At 43.5% G+C, this 20,360-nt stretch overlaps 1 protein-coding gene across 1 annotated transcript in view; it reads left to right on the top strand.

Moving 5' to 3' along the window:
- Window positions 1-20,360, top strand: part of LOC121003057 (cobalamin binding intrinsic factor-like) — a 40,782-nt gene that overhangs the window by 3,868 nt on the left and 16,554 nt on the right. Inside the window, exons 4-7 of the mRNA XM_040434611.1 lie at window positions 1,502-1,651; window positions 2,488-2,660; window positions 9,023-9,209; window positions 18,288-18,432. Of these exons, the coding sequence (XP_040290545.1) occupies window positions 1,502-1,651; window positions 2,488-2,660; window positions 9,023-9,209; window positions 18,288-18,432 (655 nt within the window). The remainder of the gene's footprint in view (window positions 1-1,501; window positions 1,652-2,487; window positions 2,661-9,022; window positions 9,210-18,287; window positions 18,433-20,360) is intronic.

Genomic DNA, 20,360 nt, shown 5'->3' with positions numbered 1-20,360 from the left:
AATAAACTATAAAAAAATAACATCATGGGCATTGCCAAGTGCAAAAATGCCTGTACGGGAAAAAAATGGCCGATTCACCATTTTTTCATCACTTCGCTTCCCAAAAAAACTGAATAAAAAGTGATTGAAAAGTTTTACATACCCCAGATTGGTATTAACAAAAACTAAAGATCTTGCAAAAAATTTGCCCTCACACATCTCCATAGACATAACTATAAAAAAGTTATGGGGTTCAGAATTCAGCGATGACAAGAAAAAATTACCATAAAAGTTTTTTTCAGTTTTAAAATGTAAGAAAAAGTATACATATGTGGTATCCCCGTATTTGTACTGACCTGGAGAATGATGAGCACAAGTCAGTTTTACTGCATAATGAACACAGTCAAAACAAAACCCATAAAACTGTGGCGGAATTCCACCTCATTTGGAAAAAAAATTTCCAGCTTCCCTCTACATTGCATGCTAAATTAAATGGTGTCATTAGAAAGTACAACGTGTCCCTCAAAAAACAAGCCCTCATATGGGTATGTGGAAGAAAAAATTAAAAAGTTCTGAGAAGGCAGGGAGCGAAAAATGAAAATGCAAAAAGGAAAATCGATGTGTCAGGAAAGGGTTAACCTCTGAATCTGGTCCTATGTCTTTTATGATATCCACCCTTTTGCAACTGTTTATGGTATAATGTGCTGTCACTTAACATTAATATGAGCCTGACCTAAATTGTGGTTATGCTATGAAAAGTATTATGTTGTCTGTACAGATGTCCCCTGATGCCTCATCTGTGTTGGACCCATGTTCATATGTGCCCACGTTGCTGAGAAAAAAGATTTTTTTATATATGCAAATCATCCTCTAGGAGCAACGGTTACACCTAGTGGCTCTGCTCTCTCTGTAATTGCCGTGTCCTTGCCACTTTGATTGACAGGGCCAGGTAAGCATGATGATATTTTCTCTGCGTGGCCCTGTCAAGTGGATTGGACATTGCAGAGAGAGCTGAAGTTCTAGGTGTAATGACAACACCCAAATTGTTAGAAGCTCATTTGCATATATTGAAACATCATTTTTCTCCGCAAGAGAAGATATGAAGATGGGACCAACACAGGTGCCTTCAGCTGCCAACAAACATGCAACAGATCAGTCAGTTTCATAGGTACAAATCTGCTGACAGATGCCTTTTAAGAACATTTTTAAGGACTCAGATGCTTCCATTTTGATAACGTAACATTTCAGAGATCAAATCAGTGGGATCTGTGAGCTTGGACCACCAGTAGCAAAGTGCCTAAGGTGCTCTATAGGGTACCCAAGCCTGTTTTGATGCCCAGTCCTTCCTTTTTTTTAATTAGAAAGTGGAAGGTTGATTAATTGGTGATTTCTTCCTATAACTGGAGCCATGTTGTGTTGGAAGATCATATAATTTTATGAAAACTATACATAAGGATAACATTTGTGTCTGTGAATAGCTCACGTCTGAAATATGCCAGAATTCAATATGACTTTATTACAGAAATCAGTGGTTCCCCTCTTACGACCTGGTACCAAGTCGGTCTTGATGTGCTAGCTCTGTGTGTGATGTCCCAACCTTCAGCAATTACGACAGCATGCGCTTTGGCAAAAGCTATCCCTACAAACCCATCTGGGCACACATTTTCTGTAGGTGAGTCATTACATAAATATTTCACTTATTTTTAAGACCTGAAGATGTCTCAGTTCAAAAACTGGTGTGTAGGTCAATGGTTTATGCATCACAATTCACAAAAAGTGGTGCCAGATAGCTAAAGGTGTTCAAAGTTAAAAAGGGGCATAAAGCTACTCCCTGCACCCTCCAGAATTAGATTTTATAGAAACAGAAGCATACCAAGGTATTGCTCTATGCCATATTGCCCTTTCCAGAGTCAAAGTAAATTGCAGCACTCCTCAGACTCCAGCATCCTTTATCGACAGAGGCAAGAGTTCAGCTTGGGCCCCCCTTCCCCCAGTGCTTTGTGGCCAGAGGCAGGGAAGCACATAGCCTTCATGCATCCTGAGGCAAAAATTTAAACGGCACCTCCCCCCCATGCCAAATTCTTGACCTAACTCCTTCCCTCCAGCCAGAGGTGTAACTTGACCAGCATGCACTTTCCAAAATACCGGTGTCTTCTTATGCACCACAAGGGTCTTTGGGCCCCCTCAGGCTCCTGGGCCCGAAAGCGACTGCTACCTCTGTACCCCCTATAGCTACGCCACTGTTTATCGACCAAATATCTGTGGCACTTTGACCCATGCTGGAGTATTTCTCAAGCCTGGCCCTCACACACATCCATAGAAATAACTATAAAATTTATGGGGGTCAGAATACGGCGATGACAAGAAACAATAAAACGTGTTTTTTTTCAGTATTACAATGTAAGGAAAAGTATACATATGTGGTATACCCGTATTGGTACTGACCTGGAAAATAAAGAACTTAAGAACTAAAATCCAGTCAAAAGAAATGAACATTTCTATTCTTAGATACGGCAGCTGTGGCAGTGATGGGATTTACTTGTGTGCTTGAGATGAAAGATGTTCCTGCAGATACTTTTGGAACCGTGAAGTTCACTGTTGGAGCTCTTTTGGACATGATCTTGGATGCTCAGAATGGTGGGCTTATTGGTAATATCTACAGCACTGGGCTGGCTGGACAGGTATTGAAATTACGTTTTGTGCATAGAGTTTAAAGAGTACCATAACTTGATTTTATTTATTTTCATAAATTAATAGTCCAGGTGTATTCAGGCAAGTCTATCCGAGAGAAAATGCTTCTTTTTCTCTGAGGATTTGTATTTTCTGTTTTATCTGGTCCTGTGTAAACACAAAAAAAAGGAACTGTCAGATCTGGAAAGGTCCACTTAACCACAGACACATGGACAAGTGCTACATTTACCTGACCGCACACTGGGTGAATGTTGTGGAGGCCAGGAGTGAGTCGTACCCTGGGATGACACAGGTTATATCTACGCCCAGGATTGCAGGCCCTACGTCCATCAGGGTCTCCGCAAGCAGCTATGTTACTGGCTCCAACCCCCACTTCCCCTCCTCCGCCACCTCCTCCTCCACTTCCACCTCCAGCAGCAGTCAGCCATCAGTCGCTAGCTGGAAGCAGTGTAGCACTACTGTGGGTAAGCGTCAACAGGCCGTGCTGAAGTTGATCTGTTTAGGGGACAAACAGCACACCACAGCAGAGCTGTGGCAGGGTATAAGGGACCAGACTGAACTGTGGCTCTCGCCACTCAACCTACAACCAGGCATGGTTGTGTCTGACAATGGCCGTAACTTGGTGGCGACTTTGGAGCTCTGCAACCTGACACACATCCCATGCCTAGCCCATGTCTTAAACTTAGTGGTTTATCAAAACCTACCCCAATTTGCCAGATATACTAGTCAAGGCGCGCCGCGTGTGTGACCATTTCCACAAGTCGTCCATAGCTTCAGCCAGTCTGTCAACGCTGCAGCAGCGCTTACGGCTTCCAGCACACCGACTGTTGTGCGATGTGAGCACATGCTGGAACTCTACGTTCCATATGTTGGCCAGGCTTTGTGAGCAGCAGAGGGCAGTTGTGGAATACCAGATGCAACATGGTTGTCGCCTTTCGAGTCAACTGCCACTATTCACAAGCGAGGAGTGGGCATTGATGTCAGACCTCTGTGAGGTTTTAAAAAACTTTGATGAATCCACATAGATGGTTAGTGGCGATAGCGCTATAATCAGCGTAACCATCCCACTGCTGTGTCTACTCAAACAATTGCTGCTCACAATTAAGGACGACGCTCTGAATGTGGCAGACAAAGAAATGGGGGAGGACATTACACAGGGTGATAGCCAGCCCACCCTCAGTTCGTCTTCTCAGCGCGAATTGGACCATGAAGAGGCGGGGGGAGGAGGAGCTGGAGACAGTTGACTCTGCTACAGAGGGTAGTACCCATGGAACTTTAATTCCATCTGTTCAGCGTGGATGGGCAGAAGAGGAGGAGGATGAGGAGATGGAGAGTCATCCTGATGTCGACATCGACGTCTTGCCTGTTGGTACTCTGGCATACATGGCTGACTTCATGTTAGGCTGCCTTTCCAGCGACACTCATGTTATACGCATTTTAGATAACACAGATTACTGGGTGTTCACCCTTCTCAACCTCCACTACAACGAGAACTTCTCATCTCTCATTCCTGTGGTGGAGAGGATGAGTAAAACGGTGCAATACCAGAAGGTACTTGTTGAGAGATTGCTTCAAAATTTTCCATCTGACAATGCTGGCGGTAGAGTCCGTACTTCCTTAGGCAACTGAGGAAGGGAGACAAGGGGAACACACAGCAGTTCCAACAAAGGCAGGGCAACACACCCCACCATCAACCTCACCCTGAAGCGCGGCCTAGTGGTACAAGGAGGGAAACGTTTTGGAAGATGGTGAAGGAATACACAGCAGACAGTGGACTACTGAGTGTCCAAGCTGAACATTTATAATGTACTCAGTCTACTGTAGTGTATTCCCGTGCACCTTTTCCACCACAAAAAAAAAGAGTATATGGTTGAATCTCGTTTTCTCCTCCTCCTACTCCTCATCCAGATTGTATATATTCCCTCCACTCAATTTTTTTTAATAGGGTCAGCTCAACTGCAGGCCCTCAACTAAATTTTTTTATAGGGTCAACTGAACAGCATGCACTCGCATATAATGTTTTACAGCATCAGCTCACCAGCAGGCCCTCGCCCCTAATGTTTAAGAGGGTCAGCTCAGCAGCAGGCCCTCGCATATAATGTTTTACAGGGTCAGCTCACCAGCAGGCCCTCGCCCCTAATGTTTTAGAAGGTCAACTCAGCAGCAGGCCCTCGCATATAATGTTTTAGAGGGTCAGCTCAACTGCAGGCCCTGGCATTTAATGTTTTAGCGCATCAGCTCACCAGCAGGCACTCACATTTAATGTTTTAGAGCGTCAGCTCACCAGCAGGCACTCGCATATAATGTTTTAGAGCGTCAGCTCACCAGCAGGCCCTCGCCCCTAATGTTTTAGAGTCAGCTCAGCAGCAGGCCCTTGCCCCTAATGTTTTAGAGGGTCAGCTCAGCAGCAGGCCCTTGCATATAATGTTTTACAAGGTCAGCTCAACAGCAGGCCCTCGCCCCTAATCTTTTAGAGGGTCAGCTCACCAGCAGGCCCTAGCCCCTAATGTTTTAGAGGGTCAGCTCAGCAGCAGGCCCTCGCATATAATGTTTTACAGGGTCAGCTCACATGCAGGCCCTCACATATAATGTTTTAAAGCGTCAGCTCACCAGCAGGCACTCGCATATAATGTTTTAGAGCGTCAGCTCACCAGCAGGCACTCGCACATAATGTTTTAGAGCGTCAGCTCACCAGCAGGCCCTCGCCCCTAATGTTTAAGAGGGTCAGCTCAACTGCAGGCCCTCGCATATAATGTTTTACAGGGCCAGCTCAACTGCAGGCCCTCGCATATAATGTTTTAGAGCGTCAGCTCACCAGCAAGCACTCTCATATAATGTTTTAGAGCAGCAGCTCACCAGCAGGCACTCGCATATAATGTTTTAGAGCATCAGCTCACCAGCAGTCCCTCGCTCCTAATGTTTTAGAGGGTCAGCTCAGCAGCAGGCCCTCGCATATAATTTTTTACAGGGTCAGCTCACCAGCAGGTTTCACTATGTAAACTGTTACAATCTGTGGATGTAGATCCACTGGGATCATGGACACCAGAGCTGCATACCCCAGAGTACCAGAGGAATCAAGCTAACTTGTCCTCAGGACCAGGCTGAGGTCAGTCCAGGAAGGCAACTGTCAGTATACTGACAGGTAAACAGATTATAGCTGAGATAGCAAGATAAAGCAGTCTAGCAGAACCTAGAAGGACTTGTATTGATCAGGCAAAGAGTGAGAGAGACATGTACAGTCAGGTCCATAAATATTGGGACATCGACACAATGCTAACATTTTTGGCTCTATACACCACCACCACAATGGATTTGAAATGAAACGAACAAGATGTGCTTTAACTGCAGACTGTCCGCTTTAATTTGAGGGTATTTACATCCAAATCAGGTGAACGGTGTAGGAATTACAACAGTTTGCATATGTGCCTCGCACTTGTTAAGTAACCAAAAGTAATGGGACAATTGGCTTCTCAGATGTTCTATGGCCAGGTGTGTGTTATTCCCTCATTATCCCAATTACAATGAGCAGATAAAAGGTCCAGAGTTCATTTCAAGTGTGCTATTTGCATTTGGAATCTGTTGCTGTTAACTCTCAAGATGAGATCCAAAGAGCTGTCACTATCAGTGAAGCAAGCCATCATTAGGCTGAAAAAACAAAACAAACCCATCAGAGAGATAGCAAAAACATTAGGCATGGCCAAAACAACTGTTTGGAATATTCTTAAAAAGAAGAAACGCACCAGTGAGCTAAGCAACACCAAAAGACCCGGAAAAGACCATGAAAAACAACTGTGGTGGATGACCGAAGAATTCTTTCCCTGGTGAAGAAAACACCCTTCACAACAGTTGGCCAGATCAAGAACACTCTCCAGGAGGTAGGTGTATGTGTGTCAAAGTCAACAATCAAGAGAAGACTTCACCAGAGTGAATACAGAGGGTTCACCACAAGATGTAAACCATAGGTAAGCCTCAAAAACAGGAAGGTCATATTAGAGTTTGCCAAACGACATCTAAAAAAGCCTTCAGAGTTCTGGAACTACATCCTATGGACAGATGAGACCAAGATCAACTTGTACCATGATGGGAAGACAAGAGTATGGAGAAGGCATGGAACTGCTTATGATCCTAAGCATACCACCTCATCAGTGAAGCATGATGGTGGTAGTGTCATGGCATGGGCATGTATGGCTGCCAATGGAACGGGTTCTCTTGTATTTATTGATGATTTGACTGCTGACAAAAGCAGCAGGATGAATTCTGAAGAGTTTTGGGCAATATTATCTGCTCATATTCAGCCAAATGCTTCAGAACTCATTGGACGGCACTTCACAGTGCAGATGGACAGTGACCCAAAGCATACTTGAAAAGCGACCAAAGAGTTTTTTAAGGGAAAGAAGTGGAATGTTATGCAATGGCCAAGTCAATCACCTGACCTGAATCCGATTGAGCATGCATTTCACTTGCTGAAGACAAAACTGAAGGGAAAATGCCGCAAGAACAAGCAGGAACTGAAGACAGGTGCAGTAGAGGCCTGGCAGAGCATCACCAGGGATGAAACCCAGCGTCTGGTGATGTCTATGCGTTCCAGACTTCAGGCTGTAATTGAATGCAACGGATTTGCAACCAAGTATTAAAAAATGAAAGTTTGATTTATGGTTATTATTCTGTCCCATTACTTTTGGTTCCTTAACAAGTGGGAGGCACATATGCAAACGGTTATAATTCCTACACCGTTCACCTGATTTGGATGTAAATACCCTCAAATTAAAGCTGACAGTCTGCAGTTAAAACACATGTTGTTTGTTTAATTTCAAATCCATTGTGGTGGTGTATAGAGCCAAAAATGTTAGAATTGTGTCGATGTCCCAATATTTATGGACCTGACTGTATGTATTTAGAGGAGAGCTGATGAACTAATTATTCAGCAGTTGGACAGCAGCAGACAGAGCAAGGAGAGAAAGGGTGTAACCCCTATAGTTCTGAACCTGAGGTGAGATAATATGAACTAAGCTCCTGTTCACACATAAACAGAAAGACAGACGTATAGAGAGTTGAGTGGCAGACACAGATCGCGAGTGTAACACAAACAAATCTCTGGTTTTACATCCTGTGTGAAGTACTTCCTATGCCACAGCTCCAGCACCACCACTAACAACGCCCAGCTAGTTTATAGCTCCTCTCACCAGCTAGTTACATAGACACTCCCCTATCACTGCCGCTAACAATGCCCATCTAGTTTATAGCTCCTCCCACCCAGCTAGTTACATAGACACTCCCCTATCACTGCCGCTAACAACACCCAACTAGTTTATAGCTCCTTCCACCCACCTAGTTACATAGACAATCCCCTATCACTGCCGCTAACAACACCCAGCTAGTTTATAGCTCCTCCCACCCAGCTAGTTACATAGACACTCCCCTATCACTGCCCCTGTTGCTGCTTTGACATTCCCATGGACATAACATCACAGGAAATAAGAAAGAGCTGCAAGGACATGATCATGTGACCAGAGCCTAGAACGCAAGATAGTAACAATAAAGGTACAAGAAATACATTACATCATTACAGCTACCGTCATAAAAGATTATTTTAAATAATGTTGATGGAAACAGGAAATCCTGTTAAGCTACCTCTATGGGATATTAAAGGGAACCTGTCACCTGGATTTTGGGTATAGAGCTGAGGACATGGGTTGCTAGATGGCCGCTAGCCCATCCGCAATAACCAGTGTCCATAGCTCTGTGTCCTCCTTTATACACAAAGTCCCGGTGACAGGTTCCCTTTAAGCTCTCTATCAGGAGGACAGAGCTCCTACTCATGCAGGAGATCAGATTTTTTTTTTACCATTTGGATAAAAAAGGTGGACATTAAGTTAATTGAAATTACTAACATATAACCCATATGACAACAAATTGTGTGGTATAAACGAACTAAAGCTGGTTTTATACAGTCCCTGTCAATTTGGCGATTAGGATAATTCCATAATATTGTCAATGCAGCCATATAAGTGTGGGATGAATGGGGTAGGAGCATGATAAGCAGTAACACCAACTTGTGAAGACTCTCTCCCCCACACAAAAAAGTTGTAATGTACCACTCAAAATTGGCATAGTTGGAGGATATGCACCAGCAGAGGGTGATTATGTCCCATATGATGCCAATATGGATCATTTGAAATATATTGAATTTGAAGAATTTAAAAGTCAATCCTTTTTTGTTATAATTGTATATTCCAGATTATTATCTTTCTGCTTGAATTTCGGATGTAAATTATACTGTATACAAATTATTACTCTGAAGCCATATTTCTATTCATAATTAAATATTAACCTTTCTACTTCCTAATCCTAGGCCCTAATAGTTGCTAAGTCTTACTATTCTTCAGAACGCTGGGACTGTCTTCAGACCCTACAGAAGCTCATAAATTTGATACCAGAAGGCAAGTTCTCCTTGCCAATTGCTGCAGCTCAACTTCTACCCTTCTTGTGGGGTAAAAGTTATGTTTCTGTGAAAGAAATCTCGTGCCCAAGTAATGATGGTGAGTAAATTTCTTGCAAACATATAGTAAGGCTGGCTTCACTTTCTAAATATTTAGCAGGAGAAGGATTGGTTGGCACTCCATGTGAAGATGGAGGTGCTCAGTGATAAATGGTACACAAAATAATAGTATAAAATATCACAGTACTATGAATATGGTGCAGTTAGGCCTCTTTCACACGGGTGTCCCGGATTTGCTCCGGATGCGTCGCGTGTGCATTGCGGGAAACCCGCGCGAGTAGGTACGCAATTGCAGTCAGTTTTGTCTGTGATTGCGTTCTGATGTTCAGTTTTTTCCACACGAGTGCAATGCGTTTTGCACGCGCGGGAGAAAAAACTGACTGTGGTACCCAGACCCGAACCCGGACTTCTTCATTTTTCTTGTTTTCCCTTATAACATGATTATAAAGGAAAATAGCATTCTTAATACAGAATGCTTGCTAAAATGTCAAATGAGGGGTTAAAAAATAAAATTAACTCATCCACTTGTTCCCACAGCCGGCCTCTTCTTCTTTCTTCTTCTTTCAGGACCTGCAAAAGGACCTTTGATGACGTAAGGATCTTCTATCTTTTATCCAGCAGAACCTGCACTAACGTCACCACATGGTAAGCGTGATTACGTCATCAAAGGTCCTTTTGCAGGTCCTAAAGAAGAAGAAAGAGGACGATGCCGGCTGCGCGATCAAGTGGATGAGGTGTGTTAATTATTTTTTTTAACCCCTCAAGCAACATGTTAGTTATTATTCTGTATTAAAAATGCTATTATTTTTACCTTATAACCATGTTATAAGGGAAAATAATAGAGTAAATTGACTTTAATCAATTTACTAACATCATCTCCTAGCAACCATGCGTGAAAAGCGCACCGCATCCGCACTTGCTTGTGGATGCTATGCGATTTTCACGCACCCCTATTCACTTCTATGGGGCCTGCGTTGCGTGAAAAACACAGTATATAGACACGCTGCGATTTTAACGCAACGCACAAGTGATGTGTGAAAATCACCGCAAATCTGCACAGCCCCACTGAAGTGAATGGGTCCGGATTCAGTGCGGGTGCAATGCGTTCACCTCACGCGTAGCACCCGCAAGGAATTCTCGCCCCGTGTGAAAGGGGCCTTAGGATTTTTTTTGGACCATCCAAAAAGTATTTAGTAAATCATGGCCAACATTTCGGTGCAGCCTGGACCTTGTTCATGGCCATATGGTTCCGGAGTGTGTAGGGTGTTGGATGGCGTCCACTGGATAAATATACGGCTGCATCTGAAAGGGGTTTTCCAGCTTTAGGTATTTTTTTAACCTGTTGACGAAAACACACTGTCTTCTATTGCTTAGTTCCAACTCCCTGGGACTCTTCTGCATCTTCTAAGTACCTTTTCTGAAAATTTTCGGATAGACAGTCAATGACTGGCCTAGCGATGATGTTTCCCCAAATAGCATTATAAAAACCAAGATGGCTGCACACCATTATACATACAAACAATAGAGCTAAGAAATGGGGGTCATTCTAAATAAAAGTGGTACAATACCGACTATAAATGAGTTAATGGAAGCTCTTAGCGCACATATTTGATCAAACGTGTGTCGGGCTCATTTACCAGGCGTCAAGGTGGCTTCCGCAGATGGGTCCCTAACACTAAATATACTGCCTTTCTTTGGACTTACCCAAGCCTAAAATATTCAGGGCAGTGTAGGAACCAGCTACATACGTACTCTGCTCAGAAGTCCCAGGTAGATGGGCGTGTTCAGTCTAAAAGAGGCGCTACCCTCAATATATACCATAAGAGAATTTAGACTAGAACCTTCAGTATCACAGGTGCATATCCATGAAGCAAACATAATTATAATTATAAAAACCAAGATGGCTGCACACCATTATACATACAAACAATAGAGCTATGAAATGGGGGTCATTCTAAATGAAAGTGGTACAATACCGACTATACACTGCGTGCAGAATTATTAGGCAAATGAGTATTTTGACCACATCATCCTCTTTATGCATGTTGTCTTACTCCAAGCTGTATAGGCTCGAAAGCCTACTACCAATTAAGCATATTAGGTGATGTGCATCTCTGTAATGAGAAGGGGTGTGGTCTAATGACATCAACACCCTATATTAGGTGTGCATAATTATTAGGCAACTTCCTTTCCTTTGGCAAAATGGGTCAAAAGAAGGACTTGACAGGCTCAGAAAAGTCAAAAATAGTGAGATATCTTGCAGAGGCATGCAGCACTCTTAAAATTGCAAAGCTTCTGAAGCGTGATCATCGAACAATCAAGCGTTTCATTCAAAATAGTCAACAGGGTCGCAAGAAGCGTGTGGAAAAACCAAGGCGCAAAATAACTGCCCATGAACTGAGAAAAGTCAAGCGTGCAGCTGCCAAGATGCCACTTGCCACCAGTTTGGCCATATTTCAGAGCTGCAACATCACTGGAGTGCCCAAAAGCACAAGGTGTGCAATACTCAGAGACATGGCCAAGGTAAGAAAGGCTGAAAGACGACCACCACTGAACAAGACACACAAGCTGAAACGTCAAGACTGGGCCAAGAAATATCTCAAGACTGATTTTTCTAAGGTTTTATGGACTGATGAAATGAGAGTGAGTCTTGATGGGCCAGATGGATGGGCCCGTGGCTGGATTGGTAAAGGGCAGAGAGCTCCAGTCCGACTCAGACGCCAGCAAGGTGGAGGTGGAGTACTGGTTTGGGCTGGTATCATCAAAGATGAGCTTGTGGGGCCTTTTCGGGTTGAGGATGGAGTCAAGCTCAACTCCCAGTCCTACTGCCAGTTTCTGGAAGACACCTTCTTCAAGCAGTGGTACAGGAAGAAGTCTGCATCCTTCAAGAAAAACATGATTTTCATGCAGGACAATGCTCCATCACACGCGTCCAAGTACTCCACAGCGTGGCTGGCAAGAAAGGGTATAAAAGAAGAAAATCTAATGACATGGCCTCCTTGTTCACCTGATCTGAACCCCATTGAGAACCTGTGGTCCATCATCAAATGTGAGATTTACAAGGAGGGAAAACAGTACACCTCTCTGAACAGTGTCTGGGAGGCTGTGGTTGCTGCTGCACGCAATGTTGATGGTGAACAGATCAAAACACTGACAGAATCCATGGATGGCAGGCTTTTGAGTGTCCTTGCAAAGAAAGGTGGCTATATTGGTCACTGATTTGTTTTTGTTTTGTTTTTGAATGTCAGAAATGTATATTTGTGAATGTTGAGATGTTATATTGGTTTCACTGGTAAAAATAAATAATTGAAATGGGTATATATTTGTTTTTTGTTAAGTTGCCTAATAATTATGCACAGTAATAGTCTCCTGCACACACAGATATCCCCCTAAAATAGCTAAAACTAAAAACAAACTAAAAACTACTTCCAAAAATATTCAGCTTTGATATTAATGAGTTTTTTGGGTTCATTGAGAACATGGTTGTTGTTCAATAATAAAATTAATCCTCAAAAATACAACTTGCCTAATAATTCTGCACTCCCTGTAAATGAGTTAATGGAAACTCTTAGCGCACATATTTGCTCAAACATGTGTCGGGCCCATCTACCAGGCGTCAAGGTGGCTTCCGCAGATGGGTCCCTAACACTAAATATACTGCCTTTCTTTGGACTTATTTAAGCCTACAATATTCAAGGCAGTGTAGGAAACAGCTACATACGTACTCTACTCAGAAGTCCCAGGTAGATGGGTGTGTTCAGTCTAAAACAGGCGCTACCCTCAATATATACCACAAGAGAATTTAGACTAGAACCTTCAGAATCACAGGTGCATATCCATGAAGCAAACATAATTATAAAAACCAAGATGGCTGCACACCATTATACATACAAACAAATAGCATGTCACTACTGGGTCACTGGGTCACTGCTGAGGCCAGTCATTTCCTGCAGTGAAGCACATGACCTATCCATCCTGTTTACAGAAGAGAGAAGAAGGGAGCAGGTGAGTATGGTTTAGTCAACCGGTACAGCAGGAGGGGCTTGAAAAAGTCCCCAAAATTGGAAAGCCCCTTTAAGGTCCATATTATAGCTACAAAACCCTCAAGTTCTATTCAACCTGATCTATGTTCAGTTCAGGAGAATCCCGGAGCTGTAGCATATGTGCTCATAATGCGGTAATGTTAAAGGGAATCGGGCACCATACGGTAGCGAGAGGCACACTGATTTTAGTGCTGTCTCCCTTATGCTTGTATATAAATAATTTTTTAAGAAATGTACCTTTTAGGAGTGGCAAAACTGGAATCGTGCCGTAACAATGCAGTCCCGAGCTGCGGGGAGAGGCGGCAGTGTGCCCGTCAGAGAGAGCAGGATGAAGGTGGTGACAGGTTCCCTTTAAACAAGATTTTCTTGTATCAGGATGGAACATTGTTAACAGTAATCCGCCAATAATCTGAGTAAACATGGTTTTCAGGAAAAATATATGGAGCAGCAAAGAAATACTTTAACCCCTTCCTGTTCACTATACTCAGTGTGCCATTGGTTAATATATAGGGGTTGTATAAATCGGTTTCTTACTGTGCTTACACTCTGGGATTTACACTGGATTAGGGCTGCAGTAAACGATTATTTAAGTAATCGAGTATTCTATCGATTATTTTTTCCGATTCATTGAGTAATCTAATAAGAAAAACCTTCTTAAAATAATGTATTACTTTATAAAAATGTCCCCCTTTCCCAGTGCCATCAGTTCAGCAGCCCCTCCATGCCATGTCTCCTAGTGCCCCATGATGGCACTGCAATCAGCCCCTCCATCCAGATTGCCATGATGTCCCCCTTTCCCAGTGCCTCCATGCCATCCACCATGTCTCCCACTCCCCCAGATCAACCCTCCGAGTGCCTAATCACAGGTGCCCCCATTAACCCCTCTTCCCCCCCAATACTTTTATACATGGCAAATCATAGGTGCTCCCATTAACCCCTCTAACACCACTAACGTTATACATGCCAAATCACAGGTGCCCCCCCGCCAATAACTTTATACATGCCAAACCACAGCTGCCCCCATTTCCCCATGCCAAATCACAGGTGCCCCCATTAACCCCCCCAATACTTTTATACATGGCAAATCATAGGTGCTCCCATTAACCCCTCTAACGTTATACAAGCCAAATCACAGGTGCCCCCCCCAATAACTTTATGAATGCCAAATCACAGGTGCCCCCGTTTTCCCCAGCCCATGCCAAATGACAGGTGCCCCCATTTCCCCATGCCAAATCACAGGTGCCCCCGTTTTCCCCAGCCCATGCCAAATCACAGGTGCCCTCGTTTTCCCCATGCCAAATCACAGGTGCCGCCATTTACCGCCCCGCCGCCTCTGCTAACTTTATACTTACCTTTCAGTGCAGAGTGCGCCGACAAACGGAGTCCGCAGGAGACGCGTCTTCATCCCAGCATGCACTGGGGACCTGACGTCACACACAGCGTCAGCCAGCGTGCTGACGATGTGTGAATGCAAGGTCCTGCAGCGCGGTGCCGACGGGAGGCCATGGAGCGGTGAGTGAGAAGCTTAATTTCCCTCACGCTCTGTGGTCATGTGATTTAAACGAATCCTCGATGCAGAAAAACTGCATCGAGGATTTTTTTGCCTCGATTACATCGATTAAATCGATGAATCGTTTCAGCCCTACACTGGATAAACACTTTGTACCCGTCCAAGTGGCAGTTTTGGGCCTGGCTTTATAGCAGTGAAGCTTCCTGCCAACATACCACTATGTCTATGAATTTCATCTTCACTGCCAATGGGCACTGCCAGCTTATCTGTGTTTTACCGTAAAGTGCGTTATTAACAATTCCACTTACATAAACTGTACTAAGTATATGAGCCAATACAGGAAGGTCCTTTGTAGTACACACGGCTCATAACTGGGACTGAACAATGTGTACCATGGAATCTGTTCAGAAACAAACCTGTTTCTTGCACGCTTACTGTTTACTTAATGAAAAGGATACGATTAGATGTAACAGGACATAGAACTGGAAGACATTAACCCTTTTATAGCCATGAATGTACCAAATGCGTCATTGGCAGCACTAATTTAGTGACGTTGATGCAAATAGTATGTCATGACCATCTTTCCTTCACAATGATCCTAATATTTGACTACCAGTTTCAAGCTGTCATTTGATGTCTAAGCAGGTTTTGGAAGGGTATGGAATAAAAACAGGGACTTGATAAAGACTAACTCAATCTTGATTCAAGATATATTAAGGTCAAGTTGAAGTAAAAGTTGCGCCTGTTTAGCAACTACATACATCCGCTACATCCACATAGGAAGTAGATGTATGTCTCAAGCTATTACCCCATAATTGTGTCAACAGCAGAGCTGATCTCTATAGCCTTTTATGGTACTCCTGTGTGGTACAACCTACTACATCAAGGTACCATGGGATGATAAACTGTCCAACTCTATGACCCTTAAGAGAATAACTTCTGATGGTTGCTATTTCAACATACTATATTTTATAGAACATGAGAAAAAAGTCTTTGTTAATGGAGTACTAGTACGGCTTGGACAATCACTCTTTAAATGAGGCTTTAAGAATGGGCAATTAGGTGTGGAGGAGGGCCGTTGGCCACCCAACTATTTTTATCATTTCTGTTCCCTCTGTTAGCATCATATTCCCTAACAGGTTAGATTGATAGGAGACAATCCCATAAAAAAAAAAAATCCCCAAAACTGCAAATGTCACTTTTTTATTGTAGATTTTTAATATTTGTCTGAAGTAAATCTTGTTGGTGCGCAACCCCTTTGTGACATAACTAATTTAAGCCCTAAAGGGTTTTTCTGAGAATTTAATATTAATGACCTATCGTCAGCATAGGTCATCAGTATCTGATCGTGGGGGTCCTACACCCAGAACCCCCACTGTTCATCAGTTTGACAAGACAGCAGCGCTCCCAGTGGGGCCACGGCCTTCTTGTTGCTCTCTCTAGATCAGTGACGACATGTTCATCGGTCACGTAGCCTAAGCACAGCTCAGCCTCATTCAAGTGAATGAGGTTGAGCTGCAATACCGAGCACAACTGCTATACAATGTACGGCGCTGTGCTTTGTAAGCAGAGAGAAGGCAGCGGGATCCAGAGGATAGGTCATCACTATTTAAATCTCGGTAAACCCTTTTAAGAACTAGTAACATTTTCCACCTTTGTGTTCCAGCAATCATAACTTTTTAAAGGGTTTCTGTCACCAGCTTTAACCCTATTAAACTGCCTGACATTAGCGATATGCTAATGTCAGCAGACCCTAACTCTATTATTCTTATGCTTACTGATAGCCCCCTTACTGCACAATTTTAACTTTTATGATATGCAAATTAGCCTCTAGGAGCAGGGGGGACATTGCTCCTCCACCTACCTCATGTCACGCCCTGCCATCCTTGATTGACAGGGCCAGGCAGCACTCGTCTCCTCCTGCCGGCCCGGTAAACGACACTGCGCAGGCGTGAGATTTATACAGCACACAGGGCCTGCGGGAGATGAACGCTGGCCCTGTCAATCAAGGATGGCAGGGCGTGACAAGAGGTGGGAGAACGGAGCCTCTGGGTGCAGGAGCAATGCCCACCCTGCTCCTAGAAGCTAATTTGCATATCTCTGGATAGGTAGCAGCTAGAGATATGGGCAGATTTTACCATGTTTAATCCCAATGCAATTTCTAACAGCGATATCTCCTGCTGATGATACATGCTAGTCTTGTGTGAAAGCATTGGGTTGTTAGTTAATGTATATAGCTGCTACTAATCTAGAAATATGAGTAGCTAAAGAAGCCACCCCCCTCACCCCCTGCAACTGAACAGTTAAAGGGCATCTGTCAGCAGATTTGTATCTATGAAACTGGCTGACCTGTTACATGTGTGCTTCGCAGCTGAAGGCATCTGTGTTAGTCCCATGTTCATATGTGCCCACATTGCTGAGAAAAAAATGATGTTTTGATATATTCAAATGAGCCTCTAAGAGCAACGGGGTCGTTGCCATTACACCTAGAGACTCTGCTCTCTCTGCAACTGCCACGCCCTCTGTACTTTGAGTGACAGGACCAGGCAGTGTAAACGTCCTCACACCTGGTCCTATCAATCAAAGTACAGAGGGTGCGGTAGCTGCAGAGAGAGCAGAGCATCTAGGTGCAATGGCAAAACCCCTATTGCTCCTAGAGTCTCATTTGCATATATTAAAACATCATTGTTCTTAGCAGTGCAGGCACATATGAACAAGGGAATCAACATAGATGCCTTCAGCTGCCTAGCGCACATGCAAAAGGTCAGCCAGTGTCATAGGTACAAATCTGCTGGCAGATGCCCTTTAACTGCTTTTTCCAAAGCCTGAGCTGAGCTCTAGTAAAACTGTGGTGGTTAAAGGGCACCTGTCAGCAGATTTGTACCTATGAAACTGGCTGACCGGTTGCATGTGCGGTTAGCAGCTGAATGCATTTGTGTTTGTCCCATGTTCATATGTGCCCGCATTGCTGAGAAAAATATGGTCAGTCTCTTCTTGTTTGCCACCTTGTGCTGCCCACAAAGCTGCTTAGAGGAACTGACAGCATGTCGGAGTGGTAAGTCTAGTACAATGGATCTTCTTTCCACAGATTAATTAAGATGTCATTTCACTGTAAGCCTGGACAACCTCTTTAAAGTTTGAGCTTAAAGTGTGGCATCAGAGGTGTAAAATTTGACAAACTGACACAAGTTGAACTTGATGCACCTGTGCCTTTTTTCAACCCGAGTAACTATGTAACTACAATATGTAACACCAATGGCTGCAAAAGGGTTAATGAGACATGACATCCTATTGGCTAGACTTGCGCCTTATATATATCAGACCCAGGCATAGATATTTCATGACCTCTGAGGAATCATGTTAGCTTACCTTCTCTGCCTGGTGTGCCTGCTGTGTGCCACAGATATAGGGGCACAGGAAGACTCAGGTGAGTATTTCAGAGGACCTTTAATGCATGATAATGGTTATAGTCCATCAGCTCTTTATACTATTCATACTTTATATTGCTTTTCCTTCTTCTTATTAGTCACATTTGCTTTATGCTTTGTCTTTTTATTCCGTAAAGCTCAGTTGATTTCAGTGGATTACACCATCTACAATGACCTTATTGGAGAGCCCTTTAAGTACTCCATTGTTGTGTCTGTGAAGGAGGGATCCACACTTCTCCAGATTATGCAGAAGGCAGCAGAACTCGATCCTAAACACTTCAGGTGAGAAGTAGTGGAGGTGAGGGTTATTGGAGTGGTTTATGAACAGATGTGGAGTTCACATCCTTTTTATCAGTGGTGTAAAATAGAGTTGTAGCTGGGCGTTCTTTCACCCAACACAAAGATTTAACTCAAATTAACCATAGTCCTGAACTTAAATACCATAGACCAAGGCGGAGTGGCTTGTTGTCTTCTCCACTGGCATCCAGAAATTGAGGTTCAAGCCCTCCGCAAGCTATGTCCACTTTGGTCATATTTTATCTATTGGCATTCCATAAATGCTACTGGCACCCTAGTCATGCAGAGTTGTGCAGTACCCATGTAAGTCACTGGGCATGTCTGTGGCAGTTCCACCATACCAATATTTTGTAACATTTTTCTGCTTTAACTCGTTGATTCATTTTCATGCTAGGGACTTGCCTCTGTTGACTACATAAACTTCTGTACCTCTTCTCTGCCATTTTTATTGCCAGTTCTGGTTGATAGGGATGTTCTGCATAACAACCCTATATGAAAGGTTGTAGCCACTGGCTGTGGGTCCATAGGAACTTGTCTGTCTTAAATGGCTCAGTTGTAGAAATGCCTGGATTGCCACTTTGCTGACAGCATAGTACAGAAATTGGGTCTTAAAAGTGGCCATCATAGGCTGTAGGTAGAGAGGAAACCTGAACCTCCTGCGCCCTAATGCAAAATATGGACTGAGGTTCCGACAGGTCTACTTACAGTTGCAAGAAAAAGTATGTGAATCCTTTGGAATTATATGGATTTCTGCACAAATTGGTCATAAAATGTGATCTGATCTTCTTCTAAGTCACAAAAATAGACAATCACAGTCTGCTTAAACTAATAACACACAAAGAATTAAATGTTACCATGTTTTTATTGAACACACCATGTAAACATTCACAGTGCAGGTGGAAAAAGTATGTGAACCCCTAGACTAATGACATCTCCAAGAGCTAATTGGAGTAAGGTGTCAGCCAACTAGAGTCCAATCAATGAGATGAGATTGGAGGTGTTGGTTACAGCTGCCCTGTCCTATAAAAAACACACACCAGTGCTGGGTTTGCTTTTCACAAGAAGCATTGTTTGATGTGAATGATGCCTTGCACAAAGGAGCTCTCAGAAGACCTACGATTAAGAATTGTTGACTTGCATAAAGCTGGAAAGGGTTATAAAAGTATCTCCAAAAGCCTTGCTGTTCATCAGTCCACGATAAGACAAATTGTCTATAAATGGAGAAAGTTAAGCACTGCTGCTACTCTCCCTGGGAGTGGCCATCCTGTAAAGATGACTGCAAGAGCACAGCGCAGACTGCTCAATGAGGTGAAGAAGAATCCTAGAGTGTCAGCTAAAGACTTACAAAAGTCTCTGGCATATGCTAACATCCCTGTTAGCGAATCTACGATACGTAAAACACTAAACAAGAATGGATTTCATTGGAGGATACCACAGAGGAAGCCTCTGCTGTCCAAAAAAACCATTGCTGCACGTTTACAGTTTGCACAAGAGCACCTGGATGTTCCACAGCAGTACTGGCAAAATATACTGTGGACAGATGAAACCAAAGTTGAGTTGTTTGGAAGAAACACACAACACTATGTGTGGAGAAAAAGAGGCACAGCACACCAACATAAAAACCTCATCCCAACTGTGAAGTATGGTGGTGGGGGCATCATGGTTTGGGGCTGCTTTGCTGCGTCAGGGCCTGGACGGATTGCTATCATCGAAGGAAAAATAAATTCCCAAGTTTATCAAGACATTTTGCTGGAGAACTTCTGTCCACAGCTGAAACTCAACAGAAGATGGGTGCTGCAACAGGACAACGACCCAAAGCATAGAAGTAAATCAACAACAGAATGGCTTAAACAGAAGAAAAAAACGCCTTCTGGAGTGGCCCAGTCAGAGTCCTGACCTCAACCCGATTGAGA

Source organism: Bufo bufo, chromosome 6, assembly GCF_905171765.1.
Source record: "Bufo bufo chromosome 6, aBufBuf1.1, whole genome shotgun sequence".
In the NCBI taxonomy this organism is placed as follows: Eukaryota; Metazoa; Chordata; class Amphibia; order Anura; family Bufonidae; genus Bufo; species Bufo bufo.
The sequence above is the reverse complement of the archived record's forward strand: the minus strand, read 5'-3'. Positions and strand labels throughout refer to the sequence as shown.